Genomic DNA, 22,632 nt, shown 5'->3' on the forward strand with positions numbered 1-22,632 from the left:
AATAAGAAGTATGAAAAGGACATAAGAAAGAATATGAAATATACATAATATGAATATGAAATCATATGAGGGATGATCATATGAACATGTGATAAAGAGCTATAGAAAAAGAAAAACGTGATATGATGTATGAATATGTAATAAGGTAAAAGACAATGCCATGATATGAGTTATGAGAACTGTAAGTATAGTTGGTATGCCAAGAGTCAAAGAACTACCTATGTCTTTCGAGACATATGGACAGTATACCTATGTTCTAAGGAACATATGGATAGTTTACCTAGGTTCTTCGGGACCTCTGGATAGTTACCGAGGATCTTTATGACCTCTGGATAGTTACCGAGGATCTTTATGACCTCTGGATAGTTACCGAGGATCTTTATGACCTCTGGATAGTTACCGAGGATCTTTATGACCTCTGGATAGTTACCGAGGATCTTTATGACCTCTGGATAGTTACCGAGGATCTTTATGACCTCTGGATAGTTACGAGGATCTTTATGACCTCTGGATAGTTACCGAGGATCTTTATGACCTCTGGATAGGTCATTCGGAAAATTCATGGAGCTGTGGGGACAGCATACGTGTGCACAATCTCATAATACTCGTATACCTTGGGTTCTCAATAGTGTATATGGACTTAAATAAGACATAACGAGGATGTATATAGTTGTATCTTAATATGGTATTATTACGATTTGTATTGGCTCATATGTGGTATAATAAATGATGGTATGATAGTATAATTGTGTTTGGATAGTAGACGACATGTTTATATTTTAATAATTCTTTATGATGTAATTATGCCTCACTAAGTCTATGACTTAGCGTGTAAGTGTTTTTACACGTAGGTTTCGAAGAGCAGGAGAATCAAGAATAGGAATTTGCAGATCAACCTATCTTTACTCAGCGATCAGATCAGAAGTAAAGTCACAGTAGGTATTTTGTTGTATGTAGTGTGTTGGCATGTAAGAACAGTGTTAGTTCAAATGCTCTGATTAGTTTTGTCTTATTTTGGTTAACTCGTGTGCAGTGACAATGTTATTTTAATCAAAGTTTTAAATTTCATTGGTTTTCGTTTAAAAGATTAAAGTTTGAAAAGTCAATGTGACACCTCAGACTTGTATCCGGGTCGGATACGGGTTGAGGGTGTTACAGTACCGACAAACGAAATTAATCCGATGAAAAAGGGTTATTTCTAACGAAGTCCGGAACATTAGAGGCCTTCAACAAATTTTCCAAATACTCTCGTATGTTTCCGCCTTTTTCTGAGGACATACATAAATAATTTCAATTATCAAACTAATGAGGTGCAATTTTACTAACAATAAACTAAATTCGCATAAGCATGAATAAATTTATGTCATACCTAGAGCATTGTCGTTCGAATGGGAAGCAGCGTCAAAGGCATGTGGACATATGTAATTGTATTTCTATATAAACACATAAGTTGTTAAAATAATCAATGTCTGAACACCTGTTCAACTGGAAAAACATATTGCATAAATGCAACTTACCGGATTATAAATCATTTTTTCTGCTGAATCATCGACCAAAAGTGTATTTAGCTCGTTAAAATCTGGACACGCGTTCCAAACATCATTGAGATCTTTACAGTAGGTAACAGAATCGTATGTTTTGCATTTTTCTTGATCCTGTTCACAAACAGTCGAACATAAATATGTAGGAATCATAGACAACGAAAAGTCAGCAAACTGTAATGACATTCATCTTACCCACACGAATAGAAAATGCTCAGAAAATAAAGGTAGTTTCTCAAGTACACGGTCGACGTTATACCTGAGATTGTAATCAAGTTTGAATGTTAACATTCAAATGTATATTAACGATTTTGACTACAGTAATTCAATTACTCCAAACATGTTCTAACCTCATCTTTGAAGACCAAAGGGCAACAACAAAATTGTCGACACAAAATTGCATAAATTCAAATAATCCTCTTCTGCGGACAATATCTACAATATGAAGAAAATGAGATTAAAGTTCTACGCTTATATGTTAAAATAATGGATACAAAAGAATAGAATTAAAACCTGCAGGCAGTCTTGGGATGTAGACAAGGACACCATTGAGATCAAAAATTAAAAGTTTTCTTGAAGACGGCGTTGCAGACACGATATACTTGTTTGGATCATCATCATCATCATCGTCATCATCTTCATAGTCATCTTCATCGTCAGCTTCATCGTCATCTTCATCGTCATCTTCATCGTCAGATTCATCTTCATTGACCGCGTGGTTGTCCACATCTGTTAAAAGAAAATAAAATACAATTCAGAACGTGTAAATGTTTAGAAACATAAATAATGAATTACCTAACTCGTTTGATGTCGTTGACGTAATTCGTCACGCAACATGTAGACTTCATGTTGCAATGATGAAATATCGGATCGCATTCCACTCACAAGGGAATCAATATGCTCCCGAAAATTGACCATGTATTCCATCACGGTCTTAATTGTGACATCTTCTGCAGCTGGAGCTTCTTCCATCATTGCGTCTCCTCTTGGTTGCTCTTCTTCATGGCCAACGGGGTCCATTTTCTCCCTCTCTTGATCTAATCCGACCTCATTGACACGTTTCCAACCGAGTTTTTCAATAAAATCATATCACACTTTTTTAATAAATACCATGTCAATCTTGCGGGTTAATCGAACAGGGGCGTCATGCGAAAAATCAACTTCCTTCTTCTTCAAAAGATGGGTGATGACACATCCATATGGTAGTGTAGTTGAAATTGTTGCTCTCTTTGTGACCATATATACAATTGTATTAAATATGAGTTTTGCAATTTTTGGAGCCGTTTTGGATTTGGATGTATACTTTGCTATCCACCAATAATCGCTGTCTCGAAGCGTTGAATGTTTTTCCCCACTAGGCCGGATATACCATGTGAGCATTTTTGTGAAACACTCTCGACTCTACATCAAGGTGAATTGGGCTATTTCTAGCAACCCGTTTAATTGTAGACCAATCTACACCATTTTCATCTGAATCCCCTTTATTCGCTACACCTAAACCCTCCGCAATAGTTTCCGGAGATATATATATCCTTCCCCATGACATGTGTATTAATTCCTATTATATTAGTCTTATTAGGCTCGTGCTGTAAGGAAGCATTGTTGTAGAAGACTCTAACTAGGTTGGGATAATATCTTGGTTCTACACCAAGGAATTTAAGCCAACCCCAAGATGTAAATGTGGATATAAAACTAAATGCATATTTATCATCAAACAAGAAACCCAGGTCAATGACATGTTCGGGACGAATCTTCCTTACTTTAAAACTCGTCTGCCATCTTTGTTTCTCCATATCGGATCTAAAGTTCAGAGTTTCGAAGGACCTGATTTCCTCAGAAGAATCGTTTGTTACAGAAGAAGGTTGTGGTTGAGAAGAACTGGGTTGAGAAGAGCTTTGAGAAAGACCGCGCTTCTGACGCTGACGTTTTGGAGCCATTTTGGTTGGATGCTATTACAATGGAACACAAACACATTCAGGAAAAAAACTCCAATATAGAAATCAATCAAACCCATAAAATATCGATAAATTTACCTGAATATATGATCGTCACTGTTATGATAACGCTAGTATTCTTCGGAGAGGAAGAGTTATCTTCTGCCTGCTTGCCTTTATGTTTAGGGTTTTTCGATTTAGAGTACTATATATAGTGAACGGTGGAAAAACACTTGATATTTAAATTAGTATCGACAAAACATTAAACAGTGTCGATACATATTATATACCAATTCTCTCATAAAACCGGTATACTTGTACCGGTTAGATTGAAAAATTACCTATTACATTATACTTATGGGTTTCGATGTTTATGGGATCGACACTTTTTATATATGGATCGACACTTTATTGTTGCACCCTGTTTGCCATTCATTATGGACCAAAAATATCGACACAAACTAAAAAAAGTGTCGACACATTATTTAGACCTATTATCTCATAAAACCGGTATACTTGTACCGGTTAGATTGAAAAATTACATATTACATTATACTTTTGGGTTTCGATGTTTACGGGATCGACACTTTTTATATATGGATCGACACTTTACGGTTGCACCATGTTTGCCATTCATTATGGACCAAAAATATCGACACAAACTACAAAAGTGTCGACACATTATTTAGACCTATTCTCTCATAAAACCGGTATATTTGTACCGGTTAGTTTGAAAAATTACATATTACATTATACTTTTGGGTTTCGATGTTTATGGGATCGACACTTTTTATATATGGATCGACACTTTACGGTTGCACCCTGTTTGCCATTCATTCTGGACCAAAAATATCGACACAAACTAAAAAAGTGTCGACACATTATTTAGACCTATTCTCTCATAAAATCGGTATACTTGTACCGGTTAGATTGAAAAATTACATATTACATTATACTTTTGGTTTTCGATGTTTTTGGGATCGACACTTTTTATATATAGATCGACACTTTATGGTTGCACCCTGTTTGCCATATTGTAAATTTGCCTTTTACTTTAAAGTATCAACATGACCCTTAATGTGTATAAGAAACATGTACAACAACATACTGCTAACTTTTCTCATCTCATTCATAATATATTCACATACAAATTATAAATCGTATACAAAATTATAAATCTTATACAAAATTAACCCTACATTTACATCATTGCATCCTTTTGTTATTCTTATGTATCATGGTAGCTTTTGTTATCTCCATTCTTCGTTGATTTTGATTGTGGCTTACGAGATCGTTTAATATTCGCGATCGATCCCACTCTCCAACAACCTATATTCAAATTGTCAGAACGTTAAGTATTGTAAACTACAGCATTCAATCTACGACTTTTAACAATTTTACCACAAACGGATTTTTCTTTCCACTTACAAAATCACCAGTTGCCCCTGTAGAACCGATCGATTCCATCCACATCATCACATACATGCCGCAATCATGTTTGTTACAAAATTTAAAAACCACACATGTCAATTATGATGAATACTGCATAAATTAAGCTTTCTATTTGTGATAACATCTCATACCCATTCAATTGCTTATTCTTCTTATGCTCCACAAATTTGAAATTTTTCAAGGGATACTTTCCTAGAGATCCACAGAATTCAACCCAAATGCGTTTCTTATTATAAGAATCTAATATTTTAATCTGCATTAAAATAGAAGAAGTTATGATCCAAAAAAATTATGCATTATAATTTACATAATGTCATTTCATACATATATACATACCAATCTCTTAGCATCCTTCACTCTCTGTTTAGCTGCTTCAGTTGTAAACATACTATCATATATTGTTGCAACACGATCTACCATATCCAACACCAACAGATACCAATGTGAATTATGGTAGTTTATTGTGATCATGATCTGCAACAAATTTCACACCCAATTTGACAAAATTCAACATTCTATATCCGAAAACATCATTTACAATTGGTATGGTGTCTTACCTTCTCACAGTCGGTGAATTTCACATAGTTATTCAGTATGGGACCCCAGAAGGTAGCAATATTCTCAACACTTTTTTTGCTGTTGGCATCCAACGCCTGCTGCTGCAATTACGCAACAAACATTATAATTTACCGTCTATAACACTATTATCTCCATTTATTAATTTAACTCACCGTTAAGTGGTATGGAAGGTAGCCAATCCTCCGGAGTGACTTCTGAGAATCGTAGCATATTGTCCAGGCGAGCAAATCAATAACCTAACAAAATTAATTACACAATCAGAACATATTCAATAAGTTTTAACATTTTTTACTTTCTACTTACCACACCGCCAACCTATTACGTAGGCTTCAACGTTGCAACGTCATATACACTAGCAAATTGATTTCCCATTGAGATTACAGAATATCTGTATGAATCATTAGGATTAATATGTTGTCATGAAATATTTAAATATAACTCACAAAGCAATATATTTCACTTACTCGATTCTAACTCACTATTCCATAAATAATCACAAATTGCAGCTTCGATGTCATCAATTCCGCTTGGAATATCCGCTTTTTCAACCTACAATTTTGTATACAAATTTTTGTCACAACAACATAATAAAAATCAAATTAAGTTTCTTTTATTCAACTTACCTTCTGTTCTTCTTCTGGGGTGCAGGACATTCTGAATCCAAATCTGCTGCTATAACACTCTCCGGTGTATAAATGACATCGACTTCCTTCCTCCTCATTTCTTCCATCTCTTCTTCTCCTCCCTCTTTTCTTCTTCATATTTTTTCAGTTCATCGTATTTTTTTCTACATAGCTCTTCATCTCTTTTATTTCACCCTTCAATTGATCTCCTTCATCCAAGTATTTATCAACCACCCCTTCACCCCGTAAGTTCACTCCTCAATTCCACAACCTCCTTCACCACTCCCTCAATTTTTTCACCCGTCACCATCTTAATATCACCCTTAACACCCCAACTTCTTTCACCACTTCACCCTCAACACCTCTACTTCTTTCACCACTCCATCTATTTTTCCTTCCACTACCCCCTTATGCCTCTCAAGTGTATCTTCGACTCTCTCAAGTTTCTCTTCGACTCTATCAAGTTTCTCTTCGACTCTTGATTGTCTTTGCATAATATCAAATTGGATTTTTTTGATATCAGCCAATTCAGACATCAAAATGTTGAAGTACTATGTTTTCCCTCACCGTCGTCCCACTCACCGTCATCCTCCAATACAACCATCTCTCAATCTACATTTAATATTCACCCTTTATTACTTTCTTGCTTCTTCGCTCTATCCAACTTCAACTTCACCATCACTCTAACCACCTCTTCCTTCCCCCATGCACGGATGCGTACCACTCCGGTTCTTTCATAAGCCGGCACTGCCTCACAGCCCGACCAAAAATCGAACAGTGCAACCTGCATTTATAATAAAATTTATATTTTTATATAAAAACACAAAAAAATTCTTCAACTCATTTACCTCTAAGATTGCTATGCACCCTTTGAGGTATCTCTGGTTGCCCTTTTTAAAGGTGATTATTGATTCAATCAATCTCGAATGGATATATTCAGCCCAATTGAATTCACCCTTCAAGCCTTCATCGCAAATGAGCTTCATATGTTCCTTGTTCGTTGACGTATTACTCGTTGGACAAAGAAAGATACCGACAAGGTATAATAGAACTCTGGCCTTCAGCTCATCCCCAACGTAAGATTCACTTTTTATTTCCTCTTCAATTTCAGCATATGTCACCTTCTGCTTCAAACCATATTTGGAGGCAAGTGCTTTCCAGTCCTTACTCTTACAGACTTCTACAACATTTTTGCCTTCATTTTCTACCCCCAATACGGCTGCAGCACATGGGATCCCGAGAGGAAATGAAAAATCACCATACTTAGCAATACATTGTCTGACATCAAATTGCGCCATCAAGGATAGACACAATTCCCTCCGAATAGGTCGATCCCTTACTCCTACCAACGATCCAAAACCTATTTCTCCCAGCACATTCAACTGACCCTTCTCCTTAAGGTGTTTAATTAATGAATTCACCCTTTTAATGCTGCATCTTGTCGATACTTCCTACATTTTTTAACAATATATAATGTTATAGTTCTTATATATTTTGTATCAACGTATTTACAAGTTTAATGAATACCTTATTTTCATGTGCTTTCCACCATTCTTTGTATTCTTTACTATCATTTCTTGACTGTGTGATGTAAGGTTCCTTTTCAGCATCACTCATTGAATTCCATTTGGACCTCACATCTTTTGTCACCTAATATTAAACATAAACGTTTCTTAATCAATACATTAACACTAAATATTACTCAATGTCAATTTCATTTTACATACCGAACCGCTCTGTGTGCCATCTTCCTTCATCATTTTGCATTCGGTCATACTGTCAACATTTAAAATTTGTAATCAATTTAAAGTTTATCGATACTTTAATCCAATTACCATTTCAACAATAATAACAAAAAGACATTGATACTTACTAGAAGTACATATATCCACCCTTTGGTTGTTTTCGAGTCTCGGCCTCAATTTCAAAGTCATCTGCTCCACCAACAATTTTCCAACCCATTGACTCCATTTTTCCTTCATATATCAGTTTACGCAAATCAAATTATTTTGTTACATACACTTTATTCAATATACAAATATAGATAACTACTCTTGTGGTAAAACGGTTTTCTTCAAAAGAATTTGAATGGCCACACCAAAATGTGTCGGCACATTTATACAACCTATAATATCATTTTCTACCTATAATATTTAATAAAAGTATCGACATTTATATTTTTCCTTGAATATCACTTTCTACCTGCAATCGGTCCCAAATGCATCTTTACTCCAAAATCTCAAACAACACATAAAAACCCTATCGTGATTACTGTAATAATAAAAAATTAGGGTTTCGACAACATACTTTTCGATTCGTCTGCAGCAACAAACAAACAAACTTCGCTTTAGAAACGCCTTCTGAAATGCAGCAACAATTACGCTTTGATTTCAAAAACTCGTCCGTTCTATCTATTTTCAGAGGATATTTAGCTATGACCTTTATATTTTCATCGGATATGTTATTTATATTTAATCAATACAAATACAAAAGTGTCGATAATTTTATGTCAGGTGTCGATACTTTCGAAAGGATAATTACCTATTTCTTTGAAAGTGTCGATAATTTATTACACGTACTTACGAAAGTATCGACACTTTCAATATATCTGGTATCATTTTACCGGTTTTATCATTTTGATACCGATTTTATCATATTTTTACCTGTTATATCGTTGTGGATCGATATATTTTTTAAAGTATCGACACATTATAGGCGCTAAAACTGCTTCTCTTTTAAATTCACAAAGTGTCGATCCTTATATAAAGTATCGACACTTTCAATATATCCGGTAACGTTTTACCAATTTTATCATTTTGTTACCGGTTTTATCATATTTTTACCTGGTATATCGTTTTGGATCGATACATTTTATAGGATTTAAAATTGTTTCTCTTTTAAATTCACGAAGTGTCGATCCTTATATTAAAATACCGACACTTTAAATGTATCTAGTAGTTCTTTACCGGTTTTATCATTTCAATACCGGTTTTGTCATAGTTTTACCTGTTATATCGTTTTGGATCGACACATTTTTAATTTGGATCGACACGAACCGACAAGTTAAGTTTGCCGGTTGCACAATTTTTTAATATTTCTTCATGACTTAGACCTACTACATTATTATTAGTCAACATTTCCGGTAGCGCTAAACCGAATTTGTTAAATATCTTTTAATGTATCCGGTAACGCCGTATATTAGCCGTATATTAACCCGCCTTTCCTGAGACAATCCCAGAATTTACCCTTATGATTAAATATATATATAATTAAAAAAAATCTTATTAAATCGATTTATAAGAACAGCGAAACAAAGCGAGAAAAGCAGGCAACTCAGAAGAGGCAACAACATAGAAATTCTCTTATGATTATGACTGCATATTCTCATAAGTAAACTACAAACATAATGTGTTGGAGTTTCTCCGGTTCTGAAAACGAGAAGTTCGAACATGAACCCATTCCTATTTCACAATTTTTTAAAAAAACAAATGAAATCTTCACCCTTATAGTTTACCAAAAAGCTGACAACAGCACAAGGGGTGCCGAAAGAAAGAAAAATATCAAGATTTAACTTTAAAAGGTAGCATACAAAGGCCAAAAGGGAGTAACCAACAACTTGAAAACATATTTGCATCTCTTTCTGTTACCAGTTCATGTGTCAAACGCATCCGAAGAAGTGTTCCAAGGATGGAGAACTGAAGACCTTACCCGCAGTCCATTCAGCTTTGACAGGGGATACATGTAGCTGATATTTGATGAACCTCTGCAAATAAATAAGTGAATGAATATCTCGAAATCATGGGCATTTTAAATATTGCTTCAGAATCAGATATCAAAACATTTTAAGGTCTGCTGTGAAAAAAAAAACTATCTCAAAGATTATGGCAATTAATCGAATAATACAGCTAACTGAGAAACTATTTCAGGATTTGTGTCGATATGCCAATCTGGTTCTAGTTGCCGAACAAAAGATGTCCTCCCATTCTCTGTACCACAAAAGAGAACCTGCAGATTCATTTCAGGCAAAGTAATTACTAAACATAAGGAAAACTAGATAGAATATTAATTTTCATGGTCCAGACATAACTCTCCTGACTGGAGGATGAATTTGGTTTGAGATATCTAAACAGAAGCTACATACAATCACAACAGGCCAATACTTACCTTGTTCTTCACCAAATCCCCGGAGGTGAAAATCCCTGCATTTTCCAAAGCCAGAAGAACATTTTTCTGCAGAAAAACAGTTCCTAATGTCAGTCAAAAGGGAAAAGGCATGATGTAAAAATATGCTACTAGCTTGATACAAGCAAAACCAAGATAAAGTAACTATGCTACAATTGCACGTAATAAGTAGGAAAACTGCAAATATAATAGTAATGGTATTATATTAGGATCAAATTTTATATTTTACAATGTTTGATTGTAATCTTTACATATATAAAGGTTATTTAATATTTAGCATTTACCTCTTTTAGGTACTGTATGGTATTTTTCATGTTGTTAGGGTTTTGGGTTTAGCTATGAATACCTATTTAGTTTTGTTAGGCATTAAAATTTGATTATCTGACTGCTCGATATTTTCTCCCTCTATTCTATCTGGTTTTCTCCCAAGTCCTATCTGCCTTGCCCAATTTGCTTTCTCCCTAATATGTTCTTGTCAGTTTCTAAGTTCTTCCCTATCTATTTATAGCATTGAAAAAATAAGTATAAATAATATTATACAACAAGGATTTAACTCACTTCACTTTCATCATCAATAACTCTCTCCATGAGATAAAAATCACAAAATTTGGTAATCTCCAATAGCACATCCAACACAGAGGACTTTACAGTTGCTTGTTTCTATCCAGAACGAAACCAATTAAATTAATTATTTGTAGATACTAATTGCAATAATAAAGATTGCCGTAAAGATTCCACACCTGCAGCTCCTCTGGACTGCTTTCCTCAAGGATCACTCCAAGTAAACGACATGTTACCTACACCCACAAGTCATCAAAACATGAAAACCATAGGAAGAGTAAAAAAGGTTTCTGACCAATGGTCTTATAAACTTCCTAAGCATCAAATACCAGCACATCCCTAAACTTAAAAGTCCGTCATGATTAAGCATAAAAACCAGGTTAACAGAACTTGGAGATTACTTTGCTTCTGAAAAGTTTGAGCTGAAGTAACTTGTAGTTATTATATGAGAAGTTATAACTATTGCCAACAGTTCACGCATTCTAAATTATAGGCTCAAGTAATAGGACCAGAATCAATTCATCCAATCAGCCCCTAGCATTAGTATGGCACCAGGTAATGGCCCCCAGTAATAACTAAAGTACTAAATCATGTCATATGCGACTTGGGTTCACATTCAAGATGCAGGAAGATTTCTAAAGGTTATGTTTATGATAGCAAGAAGCTGGAAAAGCAACTCAGTTAAAATATTGATTAATACTGCTGCCTGCAAGTAGAGATTATATTTTGACATTTATATTAGCAATTTATTCTGATAAAGCATCCAACAAACAAACCAAATAACGTGATTGGGCCATTTAACCAATTGACAGTACAAGATTCCCATAAAACTCAATACTAAAAAGTGAAAACCCTTCAAATAACCATGGCTATATGAGAAGCCTAATGACCCATACAATCACATCAAGGAAGAATGGGCACAAATCCTTTACTAAAGAAACTCATTTCTACAAGTAAATGTTTTTGCTGCTTTTGTGAGCATAGATTATTAATCCTTACTAAAGGAGCATGATAAATGTGACTAAGAATTCTACTTCTAGAAACCAACACATAGAGATAAAATAAGTACAAAACATTGCTTACAGAATTAAGGAGTATATGCAAGTTACCTTTCTACCTTCATTCAGTTTCTGCCTAACTATTTGGCCCAACGTTGGCTGTAAAAGAAGGGGGAAAAGAGATGAATTGCAAACAAACAAATCTAATTGAGAATGATAAACATGTCAAACAGTTCTAGAAAGAGGCGAATTCAATCATTCATACCTTCACTGGCTGGAAAAACTCATCAACAGCAGTTTGTGCTCTTAAATCCTCTGAAGATGAATTAACTCCAGAAGGCATCAACGTTATATTTGACTGGGTACTGATAGCAGTGGTACTAGTTGTAGGAGCTTGATGCTTTGGTTGTCTTCTTGGAGGCGGTGAAGGTGATCTCATCAACCTATAGGTAAAGATAAATGCAACAGCAAGCCCTGCAATAGCCCCAACAGATCGTGGATCCTGATGCAGTAGGGATGCGGTAAGAATAATACATTATTATTGGAAACATTTCAGTTACATTCCTGATGGCTAAGCAGCCCACTCACCCATCCATCCACCATTAATACAAATCATTGCTAATACAAGGGGTTTGTTTGAGGTTTCTTTGCCTCAATATAGCATTTACACACTGGAGCTCAAAAGTCAAATAGGTAAAAAAATACCATATGAGACGAATTAACACCATTTCCAGTAACAATTTATCATATAGCATACCAGTGAGAGAATTGATCTTAGATATTAAATTTAAAGCTTCAATAAGTTTAATTTCCCACCCAAAATCCTTAGCATGAGGAGATTACATCAATTACCAAATCAACATTCCGCTATGATCACGAATTAACGGCTTAACGCCTCAATTATAACTAAAAAATAAGGGGAAAATAAAATGAAATTTCGCATTTCAACCACAAGGAGGAGCCTCAGATCCGCTGAAGAAGAAAAACGATAGGAGAAATTATGAGAGAAAGAAAAAGAACCAGCTTTTGGAGACAGATCGAGAAGAGACTGGACATCTTGAGGGCGAGATAGGTTCCGAGGCGCTTGATGAGCTGAATCAGCTCGTCCTTGGACGGCGATAAAGACGACGACGGGTCAGCCATAACCGCTCAATTGATAAAACAACGTGGCGGTTAATCGAGTAAAGCGTTCCCTGTTGTTGGAGTATGATAGGAAGCGACATTCTCAGGTCCTCGCCATTTGATTAAACCACCCCTCAAAGATACAGTTTTCTCTCTGTAAAGCCTTTCTTCTTTTGCGTCAACGATCGATGGGTAAAGAGGAGTTTCAACTTTCAATTTCCCCTCTTCTTAGTTCTTCGTTTGTGTTTTTTTTTTTGGGGGGTGGGGGGTTTCACTTTATTTTATTTTCGGTTATAAAATTAACATTAGATTGCAGTTAATAAAAGGGTTAATATTTAAATAAATGTCTAAATTATATTTTTTTTTACTCGAATAGATGTTTATAGTAATTTTTAGATCATTTAGATATTTAACGTTATAAACGTGATCATTTTAAGTGTTTGTGATGTGACGGTGTTACAATCTGATAATTTTGAAATTTATTTTTTAAATATTAAAAATATTATTATATTTATAAAAAAACCTTTAATTTCTTTTAAATTACAAAAAAAAAAACCTTAAAATCCCTAAAATCCCCAAATCCTAACACTAACCCGCCATCGTTGCCCTTTCCGACCACAACTACCATCGTCGACGTAGTCTTTGTCATCATAGTTATATGTCTTTGTAGTTGTCGTCGATTGGCCATCTAAATCGAGTAGGATCTCGATTTTCATTATAGGGTTCACAGGGTATAAAACGTTAATTCGTCGTCAATCTGTCACGATTTCATAAGGGTTTTGGTCGAAGGGGGAGGTGAAGTCGGGTGGAGCTTCGTCAACGGTAAAAGGTGGCAAGCGGCATGATTTAGAGGTTGAAATGAAGATTTTCAAAGTTTTAGGGTTATTTTAAAATTTATGTTCTTTTTAAAAAATATATAATTTTGTATAAAAATTTTATATAAAAATTTTAAAATTATCATATTGACACGCGTGTTACTTAGCTGAGAAAATTAATGTCGTTGACGGTCCGGACACCTAAAGTGGTAACGTTTGTAATGTTAGACACCTGGATGAGGCAAAAAAATATTATAGGCACTTATTCAAGAAAAATAATATAGTTTGAGCACTTATTTAGATATTAAACCTTAATAAAAGGGAAAGTAGAAAGGCAAAATAAACAAAATTATCATTTTACATTCTTAGAGATGAATAAAAAGCGCACAAATTAAGTTATTTCAGTGGTTTAAATGATGATTGTTATTTTTGAAGATCTTAAGTTTAAGGATTATAAATTATAAAAATATTTGAACTTTCATTGTTAAATGATTTAAAGATTTTAAAATAAATATTACTTATAATCATCATAGATTAGTCATAAAGAAGTGAATAAAAAACAATCATTTTAAATTGATAAAAATTAATTTATAATTTACTTTTGTTTACAAAAACATATTAAATAATTATCTAAGACTTAATGTTATTATTGGTATAATATAGACAAATATATTTAAATAATTTAAATATTATATTCAAATTATATTAATAAAATAATTTAAATGTTTAATTACTATATTTATTATAAATGTAAGATGTATGTCTTAGAATTTAGAGTTATTTGATTATTATTATTTTTTTTGAACGGAGAAGAAGGCCAAAGGTTGGTTTAATAAAGTCTTACACGATGTTATGGAGGAGTTTCAAATAGTTACAGAGAACCATCTAGGGGAGAGCTACTTTTGGTGAGGAAGTCGACTGAGAAGTTTGCTTCCTTCTTGATTAGTAAGAGATGGGTAGTTATTATGTACGGTAGTATTAATATATGGTTAAGTAAAAGTCTCATATAAAAAAACTATTTTTTATCAAATGTTTTTAGTATTTTTATTTAATTTTTAAATAATTAATTAATCATTACATTGTCCGGTTGTTCCGACTAATATGACCGATTCGACCGGTTGAACTAGTGAACCGGTAGCACGGTCGGTTTGCTGACCGATCCGGTTCTAAAAACCATGCCCCTTTATTCTCGATTCAAAATAATAATTAATAAATTAATTTGATTTCATACTTTTTAATAATTTATATAATCTAAACAAAATAAATAAATAAAATTTATTTTAAAAATTATTAGTACTTATTTGGTTTTTTATTCTTTATATTAAAATTGTATTATTATCAAGTTATTTAAAAACTTATCAACAACTCACATAATAATGATTTTTTTCTTTACAGTAATACTCACGTAATAAAAATTAAACATTTTGGTATAACCTTAAATTATTTTAGATGAACAACATATTTGAATAAAACTCTCAACGGGAAATGAGATTACAAGAATATTATAACATGCAATAAGACAAATGTAAAATTTTATATTAAAAAATTTTATGTTATAAGGTGAATTTATAAAATTTTAAAAGATGATAAATTATAAAATTTTAAGAGAGGAAAAAAATAGAAGTTATTTAAAATATATAAAAATTTAACAATTTTAAGAAACAATTAGCCTCAATAACTTCCCTTCTATTCATCCATGATTAAAAGAGTAAAATTATAACAAAATTTCAACAAGCAAGTAAAATAATTAACCATATCAATTGTTTGGCTTAAGTTAATAAACAAATTCAGGAAAATAGTGTAAGGCTAAGTATGCAGTGCACAGTTAGACAGATCTCTCCTACTTTGTTTGGTTTAAGTTAAGAAATTAATGTGAAAATCATAATCATAACAATTGTTATCACTTTTAAAAACTTAAGGGTCAAAACTTAAATTTAATAATTTTTTAATATGTTTCATCAATAATTTTACAAAGAAATAAAAGGGACTAAAATTTTTTCAAAATTAGTAACTGAAATAGAACATACTAGAATAAAAGGGACCATCCGTGTAATTGGTCTTTTGATAGTTATCAAACTAATAATTAATTGTAAAATAAACAAATTAAAAGAAGAAATCAACATTTTCAAATAAAAAATAATACAAATATAAAATATAAAGATTAAATTTTAAATTTCACAATAGTATAGTGACCTTTGATACATTTACACCAAATAAAATCCTATCTTCTCTCTAAACAAAGACAGACAACGTTTCAGATTTGCAGGCTTTTCAATATCAGTCAGTTTCTGTTTATAGTACAAGAAGAACAGAAAATGAAGATATGTTACGTGGGGAAAGCAACAAAGATCTTCACCTTCATAGCGACAGTGTTGGGGATCTTGGGCCTTGTCTTGGGACTCGGGCTGTTTCGTCACGGCCTCCGAAAGCCGCACAAATGCTCCGGCGACTCTTGCCCTTCTTCATCCATCGTCTTTCCCTCTTCCTTTAATACGCCACCACCTCCTCCTCCTCCCGTCAATGGGACCTTTAACCAGCCGCCGTCTCCTGCATCCAGCCCACCAACTGCCGATCCTACCGCTACTGCTTCACCTTCTCCTCCCCCGCCACAATTCCCTCCACCTCCTGCTTCAACCGCGGTGTTGGCGCCGCCGCCCAACAATCATCCCAGTCCGGTAATGGTGGCTCCAGGTCCTGTGCATGCTTAGATTAGCTGGTTAGTTTCCATTTTTCAAAAAAAAAATTATTATACTGTTAAGTGGTGGGTTGATGATCCGATTTAGATTTTAATTTATTTTATTATAGATGTTATCTTCAAATTTAAAATTTTTAAAAATAATAATAATTTTTTAATTACTAAAATCGTATAAATACATTTTTCTTTATGTACAGTCAAACAAAGTATTTTTCATCTGCTATCTGTAATGGTGGGTTTTTGGCTACCCAAACACGCCCTAGTTACGTTGGATTCCAATTCCCAAACGAACATAGTTTGGGTGGTGGGTGGGCTGCCTTGTTGGTTGAAAGAATTTATGGTGGTTCTATTAATCACTGGAAACGTATATATTAAGTTAGATAAGGCCTTGTGGGACTCGATTCCATTAGTCTCTTAAGTCCTTAAAGGCTGGCCTTCGTGGTTTCGTGATTCCCGGGCCATGGGTGAACGTGGAACCATTTAACTGCTTTATATACAGCTCTATGCGCCAACAACATGAGGGGGAGATGAGTTTAATGATTAACCACTGGTTAAACAGATACCCACCATTCATATTTGCAACAAAATTATCTTCCACGTTTGTCTTCACTTTCTCCTCTCCCAACTCACCACAACGCATTTTTCCATACCAGACAGCAAACCTCAGTGTTTTTGGAGGCAAATGAGAGAACAACAAAAATTTTGGGGCACAAACGAAAAAGTGAAGGGCACTTTCGAGTGAAACAATTTGGAAGAGGAACTGCTGGTCTTCAGTTCAGCAAAGAGTCCAACAATTTGTACAATCTCAACTCCGACAAACATCCTGGGTTGGCAAACAAGAAAATAATCACCATTCAAAGTGGGGGCAAAGATCAGTCTGTGCTGCAAGCAACAACCAAGACTAAGAGGCAGAACAAACCTTCCATCTTGTTTCAAGAGTCTGTCATGAAAAAAGAGTTCCCCAGGATGGTCAAAGCAGTCAAAAACCATGTGAAAGACAACTACTACAGGCCTTATCTAACTAAAGTAGCCCTCACAAGGTTGAGTGACGTGCACAGGATTCTGAAGGTAGATAAGTCTGGTGTCAAGAAGAGGAACAGGCAAGCACTGAAGGTTCGTGGCAGGAAGTGAGCTAGACAGACGTTTCAAGTTGTATGTGCTCTTCTATTTTCATTGTACCAGACAACTTTTACCACCTTTTTGAAATTGTCTTTTTTTATTATTTTTGTTCCATGGAATTCTCTTATTTTCATTGCTGGTTTTTAGAATTTTACATCTATATTATTTTCGGACTGAATGAATACATGAACTATCATAAATTAAAATGGAACCTCCTGTTTCGATTCGGCTTGAGAATGTTCTTTGCTACATATGTTGGCTGCGTTTTGTTTGGATTAATGTTAACTTCACTTGCTACTAGTGGGGTTCTGATGAGGTATTTGGTGGAGGAAACCATTAAGAAATTAATTAGGAAAGGCATGATTGGAATCAGTTTTGTGCCAGTATTATGCGGTTCACCCTTTAAAAATAAGGGAGTTCAGCCATTACTTGATGTTGTTTTGGACTACTAACCAAACCCACGTGTATTTGGGTTTTATTTTTTTTAAATTTTATTTTATTATTCTTTTTTCCTTGTTTATATCATTTGTTCCTTTCTACCACATTTATTTATCTTTATTTCTGTTTATTATTATTTTTATTATTGTATATATGTTTTTACTTTCTTTTATATATATATATTATTTTCACTAACATTTTTTCGACATTTTCAGTAGGTAATTTCAATCGATCAAAGGTAAGCAATTCGAATCAAATTTTTAAATTTTAATTTTCGCAATTAAAGACAACCGGCAAATTAATTGATACCGAAAGGGCGGTTCAAGGATGCTAATCCTTCATTGACCGTAACCGACTCCCGGACCCGACACATTTCTGGTAAAAGGCAGATCAGGTAAGATGGTGTCCGATCAGCCTAAAATTCGTTTTAAAATGATCGGTGGCGACTCTCACCCAATTATTCAAGTCGAAGTCTAATTTCAGGCCCAACCGAAAGACGACACCGACAATTATCTTATGTTAACATATCAATACTATCGTTAAATTTTTAACTGCAGTATACCAAAATGAAATATAAATTAAATGGAAAGTATGATTTTGAAAAATAATTTAAGTACCAAAATAGAATAAAAATAATAGTTTAGACACTGAATAAGTAATTTGCCCAATTTTTAATTGTGCGTTTACGTGAAATTTGAACTTTTTAGAGATTTTAAAAGTATTATCGATATATTCCGAATATTTTGAATTTGATGAGTTTAAAATTATTTTTTAAAAGAATAAATAGTCTAAAAAGTATACAATACTAATATAACTGGGAAATTAAAAACAATGGAATAATATAATAGCAAAGATCTTTTTATTTTTATTTCAAAGAAAAAAGGGACCGAGGAAATATGTTTTTCTATCCAAATATATCCAATTTAAAAATGTTTTTATAATCAGACACTATTTTAGGTTACTTTTCAGTTAATATCCTTTTCTGTTAGGCAAGTTAAAGGTGTATTATGTGAAAATTGACTTTGAAAGCGTACCTTTTAGGATGAACATTTTATTAATAATGTAACAGAAAAACATATATATGTTGAGTTGAAATGAAAGAAAAATGGGGACCAAAGAATCTAAAAGTCTTATACGAGTTTTGTTACAAAAAAGTGTTTATCGAAGACACGTAATTATAGGAGCACAACTCGAACGGTTATACGCATATAATAATCTTAAGTTTAATCACTCAAAAAAATATATATTTAAAAAATTATATTTATTTAATTTTTATAAGTCTAATCAAATTTAGTATGTCTTTGACACTTTGAAATCGCACGTGTTTGGTCATGAGTCTCTCAAAACATTGTTTAGACATTACATTTTTCTAAATGTTTTAACATAGACATTCAAACATGCACTAATCGTGTAATTGAATATAATGTATATACAGGTATCGCCGTCACTTAGCACGTGCAAATATCTGTATTTGACACGTACGTAAAACGTTTATTATGTTTGGACATAATTTCGTATATTTTAAATGTATTTTTGGTCATTTTATTTTTTTTATTTAATCTGATCTCTAAAAGCTCTGATTGACTTCTGTCACATAACTAAAAAGTATTTTATATTAACAATACTTTTTTCTAGAACGCATGACATATAAATTCAAAAATTATTTTATAACAAGTGTTAATTAAAAATTTATTTTTCAAAATGAATTTAAGTAAAAGAATTATTTTTGTATCATTTGATATTAGATTATGCTCATTTTGAGTTTTATAAGCATGACGAGTTTAACGAAGATGCACACAAACAAGGCAACCTCCTATCTTAGTTAACACAGATTGTCCATACCATAGACAATTGTAGACACTCATTTTCGTCCGTATTTAGTTTATTTTATTTTACTTTATACATATATATATATATATATATATATATCTATACATATATATTATATAGTTCGCAAAATGGTTTTTGAAAAATACATATAATATAGTTTTAAAACGTTTTGAAAACTATAACATACAATTTGAAACATTTTAAAATTATATAATATATGATTTTGGAAATATCTTTGAAATATATATTATATATAGTTTTAAAACGATTTTTTTTATATATATCATATCATATTATTTTGTTTTATTCTTTTTATTTTTTATTTATTTAATCGTTTTTTTGGTGTTTGTCCATATCCAAGAATTCAGTCCAGTGCACAGGTCAGTTGGGTCTGACCCAGCCCGTAACCAACAGCCAAAGCAAGTTAAGGTTTACTCGGTCAAGCATTGCGCCGCACGAGGGAGGAACAAGTCACGCACAGCCAGGCGAGAAAACCGGCCAAGATCTGGTCACGAAGCAACCAGCCCCGGCTAAATCGGGACTGACCCATCCCGTTTTAGCCGGTCAACCCACAACGGCCACCAGCCCCGTATTTCGGAACAGAAAAACGGCCGATGAAGGCCTATAAATACCAAACGGCCAACCCAGTACAGAAGAAAAAAGGGGGAGGAGATCACCAGAACCGGACGAGAGAAACCATACAGAACCAGACGAGAGAAACCACACAGAACCATCACCAAGAGACAAAGGAAACAACACAAGAAGGACATTGCTCAAGAGGTCGTGAAGAAGAGGAGACGTGCCACGAAGAAGCCTTACTCCGGATCAGTTGTTGGTGCCACCTTAGAGGTTATCCAGAAGAAGAGGAGTGAGAAACCCGAAGTTCGTGATGCTGCAAGGGAAGTTGCTCTCCGAGAAATCAAGGAAATAATCGAGAAAACGAGGAAGGAAATGAAAAGGCAGAAGAAAAATGAGATAAAGCAGGAGACAACATGATGAAACACACCCAAAGAGGGGCCCGCGTTTGACATATCTGGCAAATGAATGGAAAAGCAATTTATTTTGGTCTTTTGCGTGAGACTAAACAAAAATCCCATGCTTTTGAACCTTGGCTAAATTCATTATATGATCCTTCATTTATTATGGGTTATTTTTTCTTTCATTCATTTTATTACTTTTAAATTTTTTTCCTTTTAGTTTATTTGATATTTAATTAATATTTCTTATCTAACATTTTTACTTTTTAAGGGAATTTTTTTTCCGATCAAAGGTAAGCAATTCGAAACGAATATTTTAAATTTTAATTTAAATTTCAAATTTTCGATGCTAAGACAACCGATAAATTAATTGGTACCGAAAGGGCGGTTCAAGGGTGCTAATCCTTCCTTGACCGTAACCGACTCCCGATCCCGACATATTTCTGGTAAGACGCAGATCGGGTAAGAAATAGGGTATCCGATCAACCCATTTATTTTTAAATAAATGATCGGTGGCGACTCCAACCCATCAATTCAAGTCGAAGCCCAATTCCGGGGCCCAAACGAAAGACGGTTGCGACAGCTTGGCGGCTCCACTGGGAACAGGTAAGTGAGTCAGGCCAGAATTAATTTTCCGTTGTCTTTTTATGCGAAAATTGTAAATTTAAATTTTAATTTATTTATTCGATTCCAATTATTTACCTTTGATTATTTTTCAAATAAATAGTTGTACTAACGTTTGTTCAATGATTTTAGATTTTTCAAATTTTCATCTTTGGCTTTATACCCGAGCTCCAAACCCTTTTAAGTGGAGGTGAAAGCGACGCATTCGTGTGAATTTATTCACCGCATATGCCTTGCCAGTAGCCTTCGGGATTCATATACCTTATGTCTTCGTGTGAATTTATTCACCGCACAGACATAAGGAAATGTTTCCTCTCGAGTTTAACTTAGTCCACACAAGCTTATAATGGGCTTAGGACTAAGGGTCTGGCAAGCCCAAGGGGGCACCAGCAAGGAGAACTCGAGTACCTTTTTAGAACCTAAACCGGGAGAGTACAGGGAATTAGAGCCTACCCCAAGACTTCATTCCAAACCCTAGGATGCTTTGTTTCCTGCTTTATTTTCTGTTCAAAGCATGCGAACTAGACAAATATGCGGATAGGATTTGTTTGAAATTAGCATGCGGGATAGAGATCATGTCCGGTTAGGGATTAAAACATGCGAGGTAGATATCATGTGGGGTAGGATTTTTAATTTTTTATTGTTTTGATTTACCTCACTAACCCTTTTATTTTTTGTTCTCTTTTATTTTGTGTTCATCGTTTGCATCATTTAAAACGATGTGTTGATCCACCAAAAATGTGTTTGTTAAACATGAATAATCTGCATTAACGGATAAAGGGGTTATAATACAAAGAGATAAAAAACTCAGAAGTCCAACCGTGGTCAAAGAATACTCAAAGGCAAAGTTGCAGGGTCAATACGAGGAAAAGGTCACTGACCCGGTCGCTCCTTTCGGAAACTACAAGAACAAGATGGTGAAACCCTAGCTGAGCTGGATGCCATTGCTGACGAATTCAAGAAGCAAGCTTCGGATAGTTTCTCTCGATGGAGGGCTCCAATGACACTTTCGTTAGAAACAAGCTCGGTAGAGAGTGAAAGTCGGAGATGCAGTCCTTCGAGACCTTTTTTGGGGCAAGCAGCTCATTATTTGCACATTTTAGCCAAAGGAGCCGGAACGGTTTGATAGGGTATTCAACCAG

The 22,632-nt window shown here is 34.0% G+C and overlaps 3 protein-coding genes across 4 annotated transcripts; 2 read left to right on the forward strand and 1 right to left on the reverse strand.

The window, feature by feature from the left end:
• Positions 1–9,772: 9,772 nt before the first annotated feature.
• LOC120119714 (peroxisome biogenesis protein 22-like) lies at positions 9,773–13,217 on the reverse strand. 2 transcript variants are annotated; one of them, XM_039139529.1, is made up of 8 exons: positions 12,891–13,216; positions 12,136–12,372; positions 11,982–12,029; positions 11,052–11,108; positions 10,870–10,971; positions 10,294–10,359; positions 10,033–10,134; positions 9,773–9,892 (listed from the first exon to the last, which is right to left on the reverse strand). In XM_039139529.1, the coding sequence occupies exons 1-8, from the start codon at positions 13,011–13,013 to the stop codon at positions 9,788–9,790; spliced, it is 840 nt and encodes a 279-aa protein (XP_038995460.1). In that variant the 5' UTR covers positions 13,014–13,216; the 3' UTR covers positions 9,773–9,787. The 2 variants fall into 2 exon arrangements, with proteins under 2 accessions (XP_038995460.1, XP_038995469.1); XM_039139538.1 differs by lacking the exon at positions 10,870–10,971 and having other exon boundaries at positions 12,891–13,217.
• A 2,905-nt stretch (positions 13,218–16,122) lies between these two features.
• LOC120119644 (SH3 domain-containing protein C23A1.17-like) lies at positions 16,123–17,731 on the forward strand. Its single transcript, XM_039139455.1, has 2 exons — positions 16,123–16,498; positions 17,056–17,731. Exons 1-2 carry the CDS (start codon positions 16,123–16,125, stop codon positions 17,631–17,633), a joined length of 954 nt encoding a protein of 317 aa, XP_038995386.1. The 3' UTR covers positions 17,634–17,731.
• A 126-nt stretch (positions 17,732–17,857) lies between these two features.
• Positions 17,858–20,885, forward strand: LOC120119655 (60S ribosomal protein L24-like). Its single transcript, XM_039139463.1, has 2 exons — positions 17,858–17,937; positions 20,543–20,885. Exons 1-2 carry the CDS (start codon positions 17,858–17,860, stop codon positions 20,883–20,885), a joined length of 423 nt encoding a protein of 140 aa, XP_038995394.1.
• The last annotated feature ends 1,747 nt before the right edge of the window (positions 20,886–22,632 follow it).

This window comes from Hibiscus syriacus, unplaced genomic scaffold (assembly GCF_006381635.1).
Source record: "Hibiscus syriacus cultivar Baekdansim isolate YM2019G1 unplaced genomic scaffold, ASM638163v2 tig00001095_pilon, whole genome shotgun sequence".
NCBI classification, from domain to species: domain Eukaryota; kingdom Viridiplantae; phylum Streptophyta; class Magnoliopsida; order Malvales; family Malvaceae; genus Hibiscus; species Hibiscus syriacus.

What these genes read in the sequence shown, in the direction of transcription:
- LOC120119714 (XM_039139529.1), bottom strand. Translation starts at nt 13,013, where the DNA reads ATGGCTGACCCGTCGTCGTCTTTATCGCCGTCCAAGGACGAGCTGATT. An exon ending in CGATCTGTCTCCAAAAGCTG is followed by an intron (nt 12,373 to 12,890) that starts GTTCTTTTTCTT and finishes CTACTGCATCAG; the next exon opens with GATCCACGATCTGTTGGGGC. An exon ending in TTATTGATGATGAAAGTGAA is followed by an intron (nt 10,360 to 10,869) that starts GTGAGTTAAATC and finishes GTTTTTCTGCAG; the next exon opens with AAAAATGTTCTTCTGGCTTT.
- LOC120119655 (XM_039139463.1), top strand. Translation starts at nt 17,858, where the DNA reads ATGTTCTTTGCTACATATGTTGGCTGCGTTTTGTTTGGATTAATGTTA. An exon ending in ACTAGTGGGGTTCTGATGAG is followed by an intron (nt 17,938 to 20,542) that starts GTATTTGGTGGA and finishes AACCCAGTACAG; the next exon opens with AAGAAAAAAGGGGGAGGAGA.
- LOC120119644 (XM_039139455.1), top strand. Translation starts at nt 16,123, where the DNA reads ATGAAGATATGTTACGTGGGGAAAGCAACAAAGATCTTCACCTTCATA. An exon ending in TCCGGTAATGGTGGCTCCAG is followed by an intron (nt 16,499 to 17,055) that starts GTCCTGTGCATG and finishes TAACCACTGGTT; the next exon opens with AAACAGATACCCACCATTCA.